Source organism: Rhinolophus sinicus, chromosome 3, assembly GCF_057876585.1.
Source record: "Rhinolophus sinicus isolate RSI-liver-muscle chromosome 3, RSI-T2T, whole genome shotgun sequence".
NCBI lineage: Eukaryota > Metazoa > Chordata > Mammalia > Chiroptera > Rhinolophidae > Rhinolophus > Rhinolophus sinicus.
In genome coordinates, this window is record NC_142503.1 from 119,377,621 (window position 1) to 119,395,244 (window position 17,624).

A 17,624-nucleotide genomic window follows, 5' to 3' on the forward strand; every position below is an offset into this window, starting at 1 on the left:
CACCTTTGAGAGCTGCTGTGTCCACACCGTATGCTCTGCCTCTGCTACTGGGCTTCCCTCTCCCCCCGGTTGTGTAGCTTGTCGAGAAGGAATTTTTATAGGCACTGGCCTATTTGAACTTGACTTCTCCCATGTATATTTTGAAAGTGAGACCACAAATTTCAGAGTGGAAGTTGCTCTCCAGAAAATGAAAGGGTCAGGTAAACACTTCAGCTAAAGGTTCCCCCATCACTTTATGGGACAGAGCAAAAGAGACCACAAAGTCCTTGGGTGAGCGCCTAAAGATCCAGCAATTTCTCTGGGCCTGAGGTCCAACTTTCAATCGAATTCCGACACAAGTTGAAGTGATTTATGTCTCACTTTTTCTCACCGCATGGCGACAAGTCATCTCGAATGTACACAGGAGACGTGGAGAAATTGGTATTGAAACCAAACAAGCATCAGCGAGAGAAGAAACCAGCCAGGTTGTGCCAACACATGGGAGGTACTTACAATCCAAGTGACTATGCCTGATGCCCTCGACGTCCTCGGCGTGGATGAAGTGGTAGCATCTCTTCCCCACAATGTCTACAGGGCTCAGATCCATATAATCACTGATCCTACCATGAGAAGGACACAGACGCAAACTCAGAAGAGGGGAAAATATAGAAACGGTCAAATCACTTAGCAACATATCTACTGACGATTTTCATGACACCAGGGTACCCGGGAGGACCTGACATTATGAGGGAAAACCCTTTACACATTAAGATGATTTCTTTGATGTATAACAGATGTTTTCAAAAGTAGGAAATGCGCTAGATCAAACCATTGTGTTTAAATAATTAGATAGGTTTTTCTTTTCTTTTTTTGGCATCAGAATACACATTTAGACAACATAATTCCATGAAATGATTGCGAATCAGTAACAATGCAAGATCTTCATTAGAGGCTAAGATAACTCAAGGTTACATAATAAAATAAAAACATGTTATGTTTATACCAAATGATTAGAGACACCTTTCATTTAAACAGATTGGTCTTCTATTGGATATTTCTATGAAAAAAGGCTTCAACTGCTTCTTGGCACAAAGTCCAAATTGGCATTTCAAGGGATATAATTTAAATGCTGAGACATACAGATGCCTGGGGGTATTATCTTTTTTAGTCTTAGTCATTTGGGAGCTCAGCTTTCACTTCTGGCCCTTTTAACTGGTACTTTGTGGTAGATTCCACACAGAAACTTTCAAACCATTTCAGCAGCTCTTCCAGGCTTGTGCTGGACATTACATGTGTGTGTGTATAAGCCTCTGCCATTGATTGTCCAGACGTCAGTGTCCTCAGGCAGCAGTGCAGGAAAATAGAACAAAAATTGGAAAACATGTTGGGAGAATCTGCCTGGTTTATACAAACACGTCAAAATGCTTATTATCCCTCTCCCTGTCCAAGTGCAGATGCATTTTGGTCAGTCCAAAATAAAATGTCTTTTGTTTAATTTATTCTCTTTAATGTCCCTGTGCTTTTCATGGTTTACGGCTTATGATATATTCGACTATGAAGTGAAGCTTTAGAAACGACGCGTTCAAGAAACCCATGAGATCACTGCTGGAGAGTTAAACCTGATTCCCAAGGCAGGGAAATCAGAAACAAAACAAAAGCAGGATAATATGGAGTATAATTAAAATATACTACCCCGTGAGTGAATTTCTCAATATCTAGCAATACAAACCATATTTTTTGGCCAAACTAGAATTCTTGGTAAGATAAGACTAAATGGGGCAATGAAAAGGAGTATTTTTCTCTGCATTCCATGGTTTTCTGATACAAAGCAGATTAGTTGGTATTTTCCTGAAACTATTAGCTGCTTTTCCAGCACAGTTTACACCCCCTTTCTGCAAAAGAGGGAACAAGGATGTTATGAAAAGGTCCTCATTGGTGTTTTTGAAATTTGCCAGCTCCTCTGAAAGCATTAGATGTCAGCCTTGCCGGAGGCTGTCCTAGGGAACACTGGGGAGAGGGACGGTCTGCAGAGTCAAGGATTGGCTTTCGTTTCTAGTTAGTAATTCCCTAATTAAACAATAAACCCCGGGAAAAAGCCACTTTGTTCCTTAGGGAAGACATTTCTTTAGTTTATTCTTTATTTGAAGGAAATCCTTCCAAAGGATTGAAGCACTTCTCAGTACTAGAGCTATTACCGTGGTGAACCTGACCAGCTCAGTGTTCAAAGACCTCTTACTCTGTGTGTTGAAAGCCCCAGACCAGTCTGATGACCTCTGTCACAATCAGAATCCTGATGGCATCTTCTACTCTGAACCTCAGTTTCCTTATCTGTAAAACAGCCTAAGAGGTTGCGAGGGGATTAATGAAAGAAATGAACATTTGTTCATTTCATAGCATAGTATCTGGCTCATGGTATGCTTTTCCCTGAGAGCAAATATGCGGTTACCTTTCACACAGGTCTTTTTAATAATTACTGTCATTGGCAGTTGGGAAATAATGCTGTATTGTATTGGCTAATAAAAGGTTGGGGACAACTTTTATTTATTTATTTTTTAAATGGGAAGGAAAAGAAGTTGAAAGTGGGTCACAGAAAATGATCTCAATTACTAGAGTGGCGCCATAAGGCACTCAGGTCCATGGAGCGCGAGGAAAGAATTAATCTGTGATCACAGGAATGAAAATTAAGTGATGGTTTGGGGATAGGACAATCACCGGGTAATTGTTAGGTAAATAAGACGAGCCTCCTTTTTCTTTCTTTTTTTTTTCTTTTTGGAAGGATTGGTGGTAAATCTAAATCAAGGGAGCTGACATATGTTTTCATAGGATGAAATAATAGTTCATCCTTTGACTTACTACCTGCCCACCGCCCTGCGCACCCCGCCCCTCCCAGCATTCTACATTTTAAATCAGAATAAACAGATTTGTGGGCTATCATTGTGTTTTTCATGGGTACACATGTATGAAGGGTCCTTCTCAGTGGTTATTTTGACCAATTCCTTACTATTTAGCCTGACTTCTGAAGAAAAATATGAGACAAGGAATGTAGGCAGACCCCACAGGATTCGTAAGCATGGTTTATGAATCTGGTGGATTTGGGATCAAATACTGGCCTCTGGTAAGTCCCTTAACCTTTCTCTCAAAGTGGAAATCGCCTGAGGGTGATGGAGACCTGGAAGTTTAAATGAGATGATACATATAATGAGCTTCACACATTGCCAAGTGTGTAGTAAGTGTTCACTAAATGTTAGCTATCTTTATTATTACTTGCCAGCTCTAGCTAATCACTCTGGTTAACGGGCTTTCTCAATATTCTGTGGCCATTCCAGAACATCTTAGACATTGCCAGTTACGATTATAAGAATTGTAATAAATGCCACCAAAACTTGAAAAATAGATTTAGAGTTACTTATTAAATAACAGTGACAGGTTCATGATGTCTTCTACCCCACTGAACTTAATAGTTCAGGTCGGTATCTTCTCCCACTGGTGAATGCTTTCCTCTGAATCAAACTCTGACCGGAAATGGTAGGCATTTCTAACTTGGTCTCCACACCTGGACTGAATGCAGACGCTTTCTGTTTTCCTCTTGGCTAGGCCCCGGAGAAGTCAACTGACCATTCTGCTATTTCATTTTTCCTCCACAGGCACTCACAGGGCTCAGTGAACATATATTGTATTCACGCCTGACAACAAACTGTGCCACAAAAGCAACATCTCAGGTCTCAGTAATTCTTCCCGTGGCACCTGGGGACGGTTAGTATCGCCACAGCTTCCTTCAACAGCTGGCACGTGTGCAGCTCCTTTCTACCTCTCTCCTCCCATCCCATGATTCTCTCCTCTTTAAATTAGTCTGATGATGGGCTGGTGACTTCTAGGTGAAAGGTCTGAAGGGGCATTGTCCCATTTCCTTGTCCCCTGCTTTGTGCTTAATAGAAAAAGTGAACTTTTAACCAAAGGCTAAAAAGTCCTTTTATAAAAGCTCAGTCCTGGGAAGGACTGCCAAGTCATTTATACAATGAGTCATCTTTTTTTTTTAATTTATAAAAGTGAGAATTACAAAGTTTTATTTAATGTACGTGTAGAAAGCCCCAGACCAGTCTGATGACCTACATATCAGGATTAGAATCCTGATGCAATTTCTTTTTTGTCCTTTTGTTTTCCTCTGGGGGGCTCAAATTCTCATCGGTTCTCTGTATGTGTTATGGCTGAATGTGTTTCCCCCAAATTCATATATTTTAGCCCTTCTCCCCAAGGTGATGGTATTAGGAGGTAGGGCCTTTAGAGGTAATTGAGTTTAGTGAGTGACAGGGATAGAGCCCCTGTGATGGGATTTGTGTCCTTAGAAGAAGAAGAGACCACAGCTCTCTCTCTCCCCTGCGTGAGGACACAAGAGAAGGCAGCCATCTGTAAGCCAGAAAGAGGGCTCTCACTAGGAATCTAATCAGCCTGCACCTTGACCTTGGTCTTGCCAGCCTCCAGAACTATGAGAAATACATGTCTGTTGTTTAGGCCACCCAGTTTATGGTAATTTGTTATAGCAGCCCGAGCTGACTAAGGCAACGTGCTTAACGCCTATATGAGCACTGACCATCTGCAGCCGTCAGGAAGACAGTCTGGCTGAGGCATCAGGAGATACCCTTCACTGCATCATTTTGCCAGTAACGTCTCTCTCCATGGGTTCTTGGCCAAAATGGGCCTTACTTGTAACACGTACAGATGTCTGGGTATCCTGATTCATTCCATTGTTGTTCATAACCTAAATCAGGCTAGCCATGTACATTTTAAATAAAAAGCATGTTTGGTTGTCAGTCCCAGCAGCCATTAAAAGTACCATCAGGATTTATAATGAGCCTCATTGGGAGAGTAAAAGCCTTCAGCCTGCTGAAAACACCAACCCTCACCAATGTGCAACATACAGCAGGGCAAATGGAAACAAAAACCAAGTACCTATTTTCACAGTAAATGATATTGAGGTCCATATTTACTCGAGTGACGAACATATGGCAGTCGATTCTGACTTCATTGATTGTAGGGGGAGGCAAGGCATGCGCCACAACCACGAGACCCATGATTTGGCTGGGGACAGTCCTCCCATGGGACAGTGACACCCGCAGTCGTAGCCGGCCGGTTATGTGAATCACCTGTCATAGAACAGAAAGTGCAGGACACGGTCAAATATACATCTGGGATGGAACAGAGTTTCCTAGAAATGCAAAATTACATCTGGCACATCCAACATCAGCTTGTATCTTCTGTAATCATACTGGCTGTCAAAGTGCCCTCAGTGTCCTCAAGGCAAGTGGCAAAAGAGAAATATTATACTCTGAACATTTCTCAAGGCAATATTATTACTATGCTATATTACGGCTATTTTTCAGGACTTTTTTTTTTTTTTTTTTTTTTTTTTTTACATTTAGAGGAAGTTCATAACCAGATAAAACGACCATAAAGTTGAGCACTAAGCTGCAAAGAGAAACATTTGCATTATTAGCCCTTGTTACTACTGGAGGATGTCGGTCTCTCTCCAAATCTGCCCCGAGTGGGATTACACGGCCATCTTCTTTCAGAAGTGTGGCTCAGAGCTTGCCTTCATTTGGAGGTTGATGTTGCAAACAGCCAAAGACTCCAATCAACCAAAGACTCATTGGCAATGACACGAATGGGCCCTTTCGAGCACAGATAGTCCATGTTAGTCAGCTCTGAGTTACCAGTAGTACTGTGAGTTTTTGCAGTGTCCATGGGGTTGAAGGTCAGTGGACTTTCCCTTCATTGATTCCTTAACTTCCTACTAAAGTAGGGTTAGGAAGACTCACTCTATTTTGGTAGCTTATTTTGGTTACTTGTGCAGAAACAGGAAGGAGAACATGGGGTTGTAATTTTCGGTTTCTTGGCCAAAATATACAATAGCTAGTCCAGGTCACCTAGAGCCAAACAAAATAGGTTCATCATCCTCACACATTTTAAATGGTATTATTTTTACAAAGATGTCTTTTGAAAAAGTTCCTTTGCTTATAAGCTGCATATAGAAAAAGAGCCGAGCGTCAACTTTGTTAAATGATGTTTTGGGGAAACAAAACCAGGAAAGGGTGGAAAGTGGGAAGGATTTGTGTGGCTGTGATTCAAGATGATGGAAATCATGTGAGTGGGCAGTGTGGTGGGGGAGGTTTGGAGACAATAGTGTGTGTGTGTGTGTGTGTGTGTGTACTCTAGCTGTGTTCCTAGTACCAGTACCCTGCCATGGTGTGTGTGTGGGAGCCCTCCAAAACCAGGTCATTAATCGCTGTGATTCATTGGACCCTGAAGCTCAGTTTCGTAGCTGAGTTTCCACATTTGGTTTGCCTTTCCAAATGCGTCCCTGAGCACCAAACCATGTTTCGCCATAAGGAACCGAAGTGGGAAGTGGATCTCTGGCCTCCTAGGAGCAGTAAGATCCAGCGTCTTCTCCTTCCTAGGGGCTTGACTGGTCATTCCTTTTTCATTTCTTTTTTGTTTCCCTTAAGTTATTCCATTTTCCCACAGCGAGCCACACTGCTGTCAGTCAGGAAGCAGGATCAAAGCTTACAGGCTGCCCTTCAGAGTCCTGGCTGTTCTAAATCATACCTCTCCCCTGTCCCCTTCACATTGGCACCCAGAGCTGCTGATCTGGAAACACCAATGAGGAGGATTATTTAGGTTATTTCAGGAGCAGTTTTTCGACCACCCACATTTGAAGTTAACTAAATTCATACTTAATGCACCTGTGCTTTAAGCTTTGGTCAGATGAGCTACTTTATGAATATTTGAAAATGTTCCTAGAGGCAAGAATGCTAAAACACCATCACAGACACACATTTTTTTTGCAAGACCTCATTAACTAATAAAGAAATAGCTAAAAGAAATGGGATTAACTTCACAGGAGGGGTGTTAACAGTGCTGGTCCTCCTCCCAGCGAGGCTTACATAGATGCTCATTTATCATTATCTGTCTTGTTTTATCTGGAACACTCAGCTTCTTGGCAAAACACAGATCTATAAATGCTCAGGAAAATACACAGCCAGAAATGATATGCTAAATAAATGCCTGCTCGGTATTCTATTCTAAAGCGATTTATAGGTACCTGGGCTAGAAAACATTTTGGGAAGGCAGACAAGCTACAGGGGTGAGCTGTCTGTATGTCAGATACATTCAGCTTCCAGGCTCCAGCTTTGCCTGTGGCCACTGAGATGTCACTAGGGGTCAAAGTTGGGTCAAGTAGGGCTCTGGACTTGTCAGTTTCTGATTTTGATACCCTGGACAAGTCACTCAGCCTCTCCTCACCTCAGTTTCCTTTTCTGTGAAGTGGGGATAACAACTATTCTGTAGTTATGTTATGAAGACCAAAGGAGATAATGGAGGTGAACGCTTTCTGAATTGTAAAGAAGTCTACAAATTTTATTATGATTCTATTCACCTTTAAAAATATCAGCTGAATGATAAGGAGCAATTATTAATTTAATCTTGACCAAAAGCCTAATAAATTAATTATGAAATTTTATAATCCTTTAAATATTTGGAAGAAAATTTGGGAGGGTCTATTTTAGATCCGTCTCCCTTTCATTTTTTAGTTCAATCCCTGTCCAGAGTCACCTGGTTTGGAAATGGAAGAAAAGAGCCTAGAATACAGGTTTCTAGGTCTTGTTTGAGTGTCATTTCAACTTTGTTACCCATGTATGCATTTATGTGCATAGTCATATTGAATGAAACATTATGCCAATTTACTGCCTTAAGTAAACTGTATATAAACCTTTAAAAAGATAACCAGAAGCTAAGGTTATTTGAAAAGTCTGAGAAACAGCATAAACAAGAAGGAAATAACTAACAAAATTACCAACTCAGTAACTAAACAGTTGTCAAGAAACGTTAAAGAACAATCAGGTGGTGTGTTCGTCTGTATGCACATCTGGAGGTGAGGGAGGGTAGGCCTGCTAAGAAGCAAGGGATATATGATAGGTCCCATAATTAATTTTTGGTTTTAAATTCATGTATTTTCCATAATCCATTTCATAATATCAACAGTTTTTTCCCCCACATGTGACAGGTTATGTGCAAATTTTAGAAACATGTCTGACAGCATGTATCCAAATACATGGGTAGTTGTTTCACTTTGTAGTTGCTTTTGAGGCCTGAAATATAGAGGAAACAGTATTGTCAGAGGACCTGGGTTCAAATCGTGACTCTAGCATGGTATAGTCACGCAAAACTATGATGCCCAGAGAACTGAAATGACCCTGAGTTTTCAGGTCAGTATATTAGAGATTAAAAACCCAGTACAAACAGAATAAATATTCTGTACAGGTCTTCCTTGTTTTCTTAATAAGGTTATCAAAGGGCATTTTATTGTTTTTTTTTTTTTTTTTCTCTTCAGTTTCTAAAATACATTATGTACAAGGGAACTTGCTAGGTGCCAGGGAACAGACCACGGTGACACAAATGCAAACCTGTCCTCAGAGTTTATGGACTACGTAGTGGGAATAGACATATATATTTACCCGTAACACAGTAATATTGGGAGATGACACAGTGTCTGATGGTGAAAGTGGTTTCCATCAGAATCACCTGAGAAGCTTTGTCAACATACAGAGTCCCAGGCTCTGGCCTCCAGAGATTCTAATTTGGTAGGACTGGGCTGGAGTCCAGCTCCATATGTGATACCTACCACTAGAGAATATCTGGCTAATGGGTTTGGAGTTATACCAGTGGTTCTCAAACTTGCTACACATTGGACAGTCTTTAAAAGTCCCCACATCCAAGCCATACCCAAGACCAAGTAAATAGGGATCTCTGAGGTAGAAGTCCTTATAGGTCTTATAGGGCTGCTGAGAGGATTAAATGAAAACGTATATAAAGTGCCTAGGTATATGCCTGATACATAGTATATGCTTAATTAGCACTATTTTTATTAAGTAACAGGTATACACCGTAAGAAAAGTATAGAATAAGATCTTTGGGAGTTCAGGGTACGTAGACAATACTTTTGACTGAATGGATCAGGAAGGCTATGTGAGCCTGGCATTTGAGTTAGTTGTTGATATAAGATATGATCATAGAATGTTGAAAGGCGTTTTCAGATAGAGAGAAGAGCTAGAACAAAAGAAAAGGGAACCTATTGGGACTGCCAGGGCTCCAGGAGAACAGTTGATGTCAGCAGGAGAAGAGACAGGGGTGGGCCAAAATGGCAGGTACAAGCAGTAGAGACTGGTAACGGGAACTGGGGAGAAGAGACAGTCTCTTGAGTCTGTCTTGTAGGGTGATGGGAATGATAGACTAAACGGTAACTGGTAAGGCAGGAAATGCTGACCGTTGTGGAGACAAAGACTTCCCTGTGGACATTTTGTATTTGAGCAGCCTGGGGAGATTCTAGACAAGGTATCCAGGGGATAGCTGGAGAAAGGGGCTGGGCACTTAAGAAAGGATAGTTGGAGGTATAGTTTTGTATTTTTTTTTTTCCTGGAGGTGATAGTTAAAACCAAGAAATTCAATGGAATTACTAATAGAGAAAACAGGGGAGATGAGAGAAGAACACCAAAGGCATTTTTCCTCCTTTGAGTATCTGAAGCCTAAGGCAACTTATGTTTTTCTCTAAATCGTGGTTCTCTTGCTCTATAATAACTTGTGTTAAAAAAGTGAACATTTCTCAAAGCTCTAAGCCCCCTTTTACTCCACCCACAATGCCATTCTGATACAAACGCCAAGCTCGCCATATCATCGCCAGTCCCGTGGTGACATCCCAAAGAATGGAATTGCTTCCTTATAAAGTTAAATAGGTGAATGAGAAGTGATTTTGAATACAAATCTCTAAGCCTAAATACTAATACAATGTCAAAGCCATGAAACTGTAAAAATAACATCATCGCTTTAAAATGAAAGGCTACTGTGGAATAGAAATAACACTTAATAGGGAAACAGAACGTGTGATTTCAGTCCTGATTTTGCTAACTTTGATAAGTCCGTTGGCTAGGGCAGCATTTCCTTAGCTATAAAATGGAGGCTAAGGAGCAGGTAATGAGGGTTAGGGTTCTCATTAAGTTCTAGAGAGTTCTAGAACCTGATATTCAATAGTGTGGCCCTTCCTGTGCTGCAGCACTGCCCTACCTCTCATTTCTCCATGGTGGGGGCAAGAGTTTCAGAGGACTGCTGCAAATTAATAAACGCAGAGCATACTTTTAGAATTAATCACTACAGTTTTTATGGGTGATATCTGACTTAGAACAATGCTTTGGTTTTGGCCAATATCAGGTAAAAAATCGCTTCTGTGTTCTGAAGGTTCACCTTAGTCTGGTCTTAAATCTAATATACAGACATTCTTTAAAAGAGATTTCTGAACTAAAAGATTCTTTGCCCCCTGAGCTCAATTTTATATAAGAGCTCAATCCTCACTGAGCTTCCTTTCATTGTTCTTGTTTTATCATAAAGAGTTACACAAAATTCTAAAGCCCGTATTTTTCTAACCCCCTTACACAGCACTGCCCAGATGCCAGCCCCAGTGAAGCAGAATGCACAAGATTTCTGAGTTGAAATCCCACTGTCTTTGGTAAAAATGTCCAAATTAGCAGTATTTGATGGTCCCATATTGAAGAAATCATTGTTTGACTTTTATTTTTCTTCTCTGATACAATGAGTGGATATGTGCGATGCTGTAAGTACATGTCCTCAGAGTTCAGGATGAGTGTGGGAGTGTTAACAAGCCACATTTCTTGGACAAATATATATTTCTTTTTCTGCCATATGCTCCTTTCAGTTGTCTGTTAGTGATAAACACAGTAGATGTGCTCTACTAATATCTTCTCATTATAAACAAACCCATCACAAAGACCTTGATAAAACCTCCCCTCTGTCAATACTTAAGGAAAGAAAATCTGTAACAGGAAAATACATCTGGAAACTATTCTCCATCTTTTAGGAATAAATCTCAGTACGAGTAATATGGAACGTTTTCTTTACCAAAAGGAAGTGCTAAGCATTATGTGCATTATTTCCCACATATAATGTAAAGTACGGAATTAGGGCTAAATAAATAGGGAAACAGAAAGAAGAAGCTGCAGGCATGAAAAAAGCGGATGCCTTGGGTTTAGAGCATCTTCAGAGATTTTTTTCACTTGTCCTCTAAGGGAATCCAAATGTACCTTAAAAACTAAGCTTCTTTCTGTCATTCTGGTCTTTTTTCTTTGATTCCCCTGTTGAAGTCTGGTTTAGCATATAGATCATCAAATCACTAGCTCAGGTGGGAGAGTCAGCTAATTATTTTTAGGTGATGAGAGCACCGAGGTGGCCTGCAACCTGCTGAAAGATAAGAGCTTATCGAGGTCTTCTGAGCCTAAACATCTAGCCTACAGGATAACAACTTGATCTAAACTAGCATGAGAATACAAACCTCATGAACATTACTTCATGCAACGTTTTAGGGAGTGGGCTCCCCTCCCCGTCCCCCCTATTTAGAGCATGCTGATTTATAGGTTGGAGAATATGCCGGTACAGATATCTCTGTCACCATCTGCCCCCTAGGTCTTTGCACAAAGCCTAAACAAACAAACAAACAAACAAACAACAACCAAACAAATGGAGACCAAGTGCTACGGAGAACAGGGCTCATAACTTTGAGCCCTCTGAAGGGCAGGAGTACAGTAGAATGCCCTTTCCATTCCCTTTCGAGAGTCTCAAGATTTTATTTCTAGAAACTGACCCTATTCTAGTAGACTTTGTCATAATTCACATTGGGGACTTTAGCAACTGGGGATGAGAAAAGACAGAAGAGGGAAAAGTTGACTTCTGAAGGCCGGCGGGGAGGTGAGATTCAGGGGGAAAGGAGGTTTTGGCAGGGAGTGGCTGACAATGTAGACCTCTTCCAGGGCTAAGGGGGTTGCAACAGGAGAGGTAGTCCTGGAATGTCCTCATCAGCTAGGTATGGAGATGGCTTTCAACTCAGGAACCATGTGGGTTGTGGCAGTCTTTCTAGGAGTTTGTCCCTGAGAATTTCCCTAAGATCAGGGATCTTCAAGATTGGGCAGGGTTGATGGTACCAGGACTCAAGCACTTACGGATAGAGGACCAGCAAGAACTAGTAAGAAAAGGGTCTCAGGGTCTCAGACGGGCTCAATGTAAGGGTGGCTCTGGTGGTGGAGAAGAGAGGAGGTGCGACTGGGTACTGGGGAGCTTCCTGGGCAAAGTTAAGAAGAGGAACCTTGGCAGAAGCCAGTCTTTTGGGATAAAAGGACAACAATTAGATAGAAAGTGTTCATTCTCAGGGACTTGTGATCTTTGTTAGGTGTGAATAAAAATGAAGTGAGCAGGCTGAGGGATGTAGTTGGAGCACAATGGGTTTGGTGTTTGGTCTGATTCCTGAAAGACGGAGTGAAGACTTCAGGAAGTGAAAAGACCTGAAGCAGTAGGTGATGGCGTTTCTGACCATGGAAGGCAGAAGAAGGAAGGAAAGGAGGCGCTCATTTCTCTACTGTCACTGAGATACTCAGTCCTGTAGGAAAACAGACCCAGGCACAAGCAGCTATGGGCATTCCTCTTGTAGATGAAGTCCACTCACTCCGGCCAGTGCACAAGCAACTAAAACAACTGAATGGGCCTGGGGTAGAACATATTTTGTTCTTTAATTAGAAAGCTTAAGACACTTAACGCTGATATTAGGGATTTATTTTAAACCAAACACAACTCTAGGGTTAGTGGTTCTTAATGTTGAATGTGCCCAAGAATCACGTGGTGAGCTTATTGATAATGTGGATTCCCAACCCCCAAAGAACGCTCAGATGTTTTAAATCAAGGAGAAGCCTTGGAATCTGCATTCCACCAAGTGCTGCAAGTGCTTTGGATGCCAACCCAGAGACATCTTTTAAATCCTTCTTTAAGGACAGGCCATACAGTTCATCCACCTGCAGCTTCCTCTTTATCCAGAGAGCTGATCGAATGGATAAAGGTGACCCAGAAGTTCATCACAAACTGCCTCCTAAATGAGCAAAGAACGATGAACATACATTTACATTTCAATCTGGACTGAAAAAATCCCTCCCTACTCTATAGAACACAACCCATTGTCTTGGTTCTTTGGAAATGGAAGATGGGGCATGGTAAACAGGAACGCTGAGCTGATGTGGGATCAGGGAGCATTTTGTGTGCACAGGGCTGCCCAAGGGAGCAGCCCGGGAGTCCCATCAAAGCTCCTTTATTTGTGTAAAGGTCTGCTTTCTCTCAGTGACCACGCCACAGTGGGCTGCACTGCTGTGCTGCAAGCCTCTTGGGGGAGGTCTAGCACCGCCAATCCCCTCCCCAGTCACCCAGCCAACCCCTGATTTAGCTCCTGATTAATTCAGGGGAATCCTGAGAGGTTAACCCTTAATTTGATGGCTCCAGTGGGGAGCTGAGAGATTGCTAGTAATTTATCACCCTCGGCTTTTTTTTTTTTTTTTTTTTAAATATAGAAACATTTTCTAAAGCAACAAACAAAAAAATTATTTTTCAAACCCACATTTAAAATACATTAGCTACAGCATTCTATTCTTATATGACTATCTCCTCCAAACACAAGAATTACTTCTCATCCATCTCTGTTAACAAACTTCAAATTCATAACATGAAAAAATATAACTACTATTATAGCCTTAGCTTCGCAAAATGGGTCTGGACTCCATATTTGTTTCTGTTCCCTTTGGAGAAAAATAGTTTTTCTTCTACCAACGATAAGATTTTTGATTGGTATAGTTTAACTAAACTGGAGAGATTTCCTTAACGAGATTATGTAAATGTATGCCAAAGACATAAACCCCATTTCCTCAGAGAGTGGAATACTTTAAGTATCATTTAATAAAACAGGTTCAGGGGTAGAAACACCTCGATAAATTGTTAAGGGGCAAAGCAAGAAGGCTGAACTATACACATCTGATCAAATTTCGTTTGAGGCAGTTACTTTATTAAAGTCTCCTAGAGAAGGACAGAGGATCATTGTACCTATGTGGAGGGCAACTTTTTATTCCTCTATCACTTGATGTGGAGGAGGAGGTAGCAGAAGCCCCCTGTGGCTTAGTGCCACTGTCTGGAGGGTAGAAAGGCACCTCTCAATGTAAATGTAACAGACGATCCCGACAACATTAAAAAAACACACAAAAAAACAAAAAAAAGATTCGCAACTCATCCTGTGCCAGGTAAGGAATAGAAACTGGCTCCCTACTCCCATCCCATCCCACCCCTCTCCCCCAAATACTGTATTATATATTTTCTTCAGAATCCATGAGCTCTCATTAAGAAAGGTATGATACAAATTGAATATTTTTTATTCCCTAGCCTTGCTTAACACTTTTGTTGAACGTGCTTTTTAACTGAAATGTCTTTAGTTTAACAACTGGTCTTGTTAGTCTCCTTAGCCTTCGTTTCTCCTAGTTTGCTAGCAGAATTTATACACAGATACTCTGAACGGCAGCGCATGTCCGAAGGCAGCTGCGTACCAGATACCGAGTGCTTCTCTGCATGAAGACGGCAACTCCAGAGAGCTCACTGCTGTCCTGAGACAGTCTAAGGCGGCCTTCCTCTATCATCTCCTCCACCCAACTTGAAGGTCTGCAGAACAAATGATTGAATTTTGATAACAAAGGAAACCCGTTGGAGGAATCACTCTCCGATGTGGGAGTCAGCTACCCCTTTCTTCCTTAGTTACAGAGGATGCATTAAAGACAATTACCCATGTAGATGGGTAGACCTTGGTCCTTGTGGAAGGGCAACACTGCTGTCTCATGAGCTGAGAAATTTTTTAAAGCCGCAATCCCCTTAAAGGGGAAACACACAAATATTAACAATTGTATTTCTGGTAATTCAATAATTCTAAGGCAAACACATGGGCCACAAATATTTTGAAAAAAAAAATTAAAACCCCAATATCCCCCGAATTTAGACATAAAACTCCTTTAAAGATCTAACCTGAAAATGATGACTTCCCAGGAGGCTACCGTAAGTATCTGGACTCTTAAAGTAAGGAGAGAACAAAGACTTCTCTTAAGCTAGGCCCTTTAAACCCAAATATGTGCAAGAAATAAAGAACACTGACTAGAAGCTAAGATTCTTCAGTTTTCCTGGCACAGTCAGGCAACATGTATTTCTGTGTTGGACTTCAAGGACCTCCTTCCTCTGCATCGATTTCCTCACTGGGAAAGTGAGTGGGCCTAACTACGTGGCCTCTGAGACCTTTCCTTAGCGTAGTGTCTATTAAATCTGATATTTGAACACGAAGCCTTGACCCATCATCAAAGCCCTAAGCCTCTATAACTTGCCATCTCTATTATCTCGGTTTCCGTTCTTTGCGAGGCCCAGATGTTATGTATTTAGCATGGATTAGCACAGGACATTTTCTTAAATGTTTCTTAACCTGCCCTCCAAACTCTGTAGCTAGTATTTTATAAGGCTGCTTAATTCAACCCTAAATTTCATCCTTAATGAGAGTAGTTTCTAGTAATGACATGCCTTTCTAAATGTCTCACATTTTACGAACTGAATGAATCCATCCCAGAAAGAGGCATGCTGGAGGTGGAGGGGCCCAGCAGACTACCTCAGCAGCCCTCCCTTGTGGCAGGTGTGGAGACCCAGGCCCAGTGAGGGTGAAATATCTTGCTCACAGACAAAAGCCAGTTAGTGGCAGACACAGGAAGAAAAGTGAGGTCTCCTAATCTCTTGCCCAATGTTTTTTCCATTATTCAGGAGTGCATTTCAGAGGAAACATTCCCTTTCACTTTCCTCTTTTGTTTTCCCAAATGTGTTTATATCTACATATAAAAATGACTCAATCAAACTTAAGATTTTAACCTTCAAAAGACCCCATGGCACTGACATGGGTTATTATCCATTCAGCATATGCAATTCAAAACACTCATATGACTTTTGTGCGTGTCACCAGCTCATTTACTGCATTTGGTTTATTCAGCCATGATTAGAGATAGTCATTTACAGTCACACATTTGGAAACTCTTTTAACAAGCTTCTAGCAGTTTCCTTTCCAAAGCTGTTTAAATAGATGAGGGTGTGGTGTCAGCAGCGACAGCAGTTTCCTCCATACTGACTTCCCCTGCTATGCCTATGTCTTTATCAGGACTTCCATTCTGTAGAAAGGCTTTAAAAACAAAAATAAAAGAAAAAACAACCCAAAGATGCACAGTCCAGTGCCTCTAAGTCATCATTTCAGGAAGACTGCCTCAAAAATTAAAATTGAAACTACCACACTGTCACCTGAAAGTCCCCCCCTCAAAAGAAATCCCCCCCCTTTATTTTAGAGACTACTTTTTGAAGTAATTGGCACAAAGATTGTTCTAGTGCAGATTGCTGCAAGTGTGCTCTTGGCAAGAACATCATAAGCACTAGAAAAACTTTAATATGCTCGAGAAGCCAAATACAAACTGACACCAGGAACTCAAGTGTGGGAACAAACAGGGGGAAAAAAAAGAGAGCATCTCAATTTAATACAAACCTACATACAAAGGGACCAATTTCTGCAATTCATGGTTTAGCATACAATGCAGCTGTCCTCTGAGTGAATATAGAGTAGTTATACATAAGAAATTAGAATTATCAATTCGAGGGAATTTCTCAAGAGCCCTTTTGATATGTAATACTGCAACTATAATGCCTAAGAAACCAGGCATCAATGCATGGAGATCAGGTTAGGATCTATTTAGAATAGGAGGGTTTAAACTTGAAGAAGTGTCTCTTTGATTTGACCTCTGGAGCAGACCCTCTGCAGAGAAACTCAAAATAAATAGCTTTTCCCCTACCTTTCCAGGTCTTTAAAATATAACTTGGAATACATGTAGCACAAGTGGGGGATGGGGGGGTTGTGGATCATTTTAGAAGCTATCTCCTATGTGGCAGGAAACGGGAAGGACTTGTAGACTTTTGCACTTTGCAAGACATGGAGAGAGTGTTCAATTCTCCGTATTCCACTGAATGGAAGAACAAGAACTATATTTTTCTTTTTTAAATTTCCTTCCTCACGTCATCATCTTCTTTGCTATTTTATGGTAAGGATTCAAGGATTTGGAGATTTTCTGCATCTTTCTCCATCCACATTGCAAATTTATCCCTGATTGTGACCAACCAGACTCTACCCTGAAACTGAAAAAGATTGCTCCATTTTCACAGTCTTGCTAAGTAAGATGTCTCCTGCAATCCCCTGGCGTTCAAACGTGCTATACTTTTTTTTTTTTTTTTCATGGGGAACGTTTGAAGTCCCCTTTAAAAATAATGCCTTGAGGATATTTTTTCCCTAATACCATTTAAAGCAACTTGAAAGCATATGGCTCTTGAGTGCACAGGGTTCTAATGAAGTAATCAGCAACACCGCTCATAACCAGACTTCCACCAGGAGCTTTCACACCCAACCCAGAGCAGTCTTTAGCATGAAGCAAAATTCTGCAGAAAACTCCTTTCCTCTCTGCCGGTGTAAAGGCTTAGTGAGCAAGTGCACTAAGGTGGTGACTCTCCACCTTTGAAGGCTGCAAGGTGGTGGGAAGGTGGTGTCAGGATCAGAACTGTCAGTGGCAAAGCAAATCAATCCAGGAGCTTGTAAGGCAACTCAAGACAAATATTCCTCTGTCGTGCAGTCTCAAGTCATAGTGTCGGAGGAGCAAATAAAGTTTCTTTACAGG

General features: G+C 41.2%; 1 protein-coding gene across 16 annotated transcripts in view; it reads right to left on the reverse strand.

Annotated features, from left to right (window-relative positions):
* The window catches only part of NPAS3 (neuronal PAS domain protein 3), an 850,141-nt gene that overhangs the window by 23,615 nt on the left and 808,902 nt on the right, over nt 1–17,624 (reverse strand). For all 16 annotated transcript variants that reach the window (XM_074328134.2, XM_019754550.3, XM_019754551.3 and 13 more), the window contains 2 exons: nt 4,927–5,120; nt 493–599 (listed from right to left, as the gene is read on the reverse strand). In XM_074328134.2, the coding sequence (XP_074184235.1) occupies nt 493–599; nt 4,927–5,120 (301 nt within the window). The remainder of the gene's footprint in view (nt 1–492; nt 600–4,926; nt 5,121–17,624) is intronic.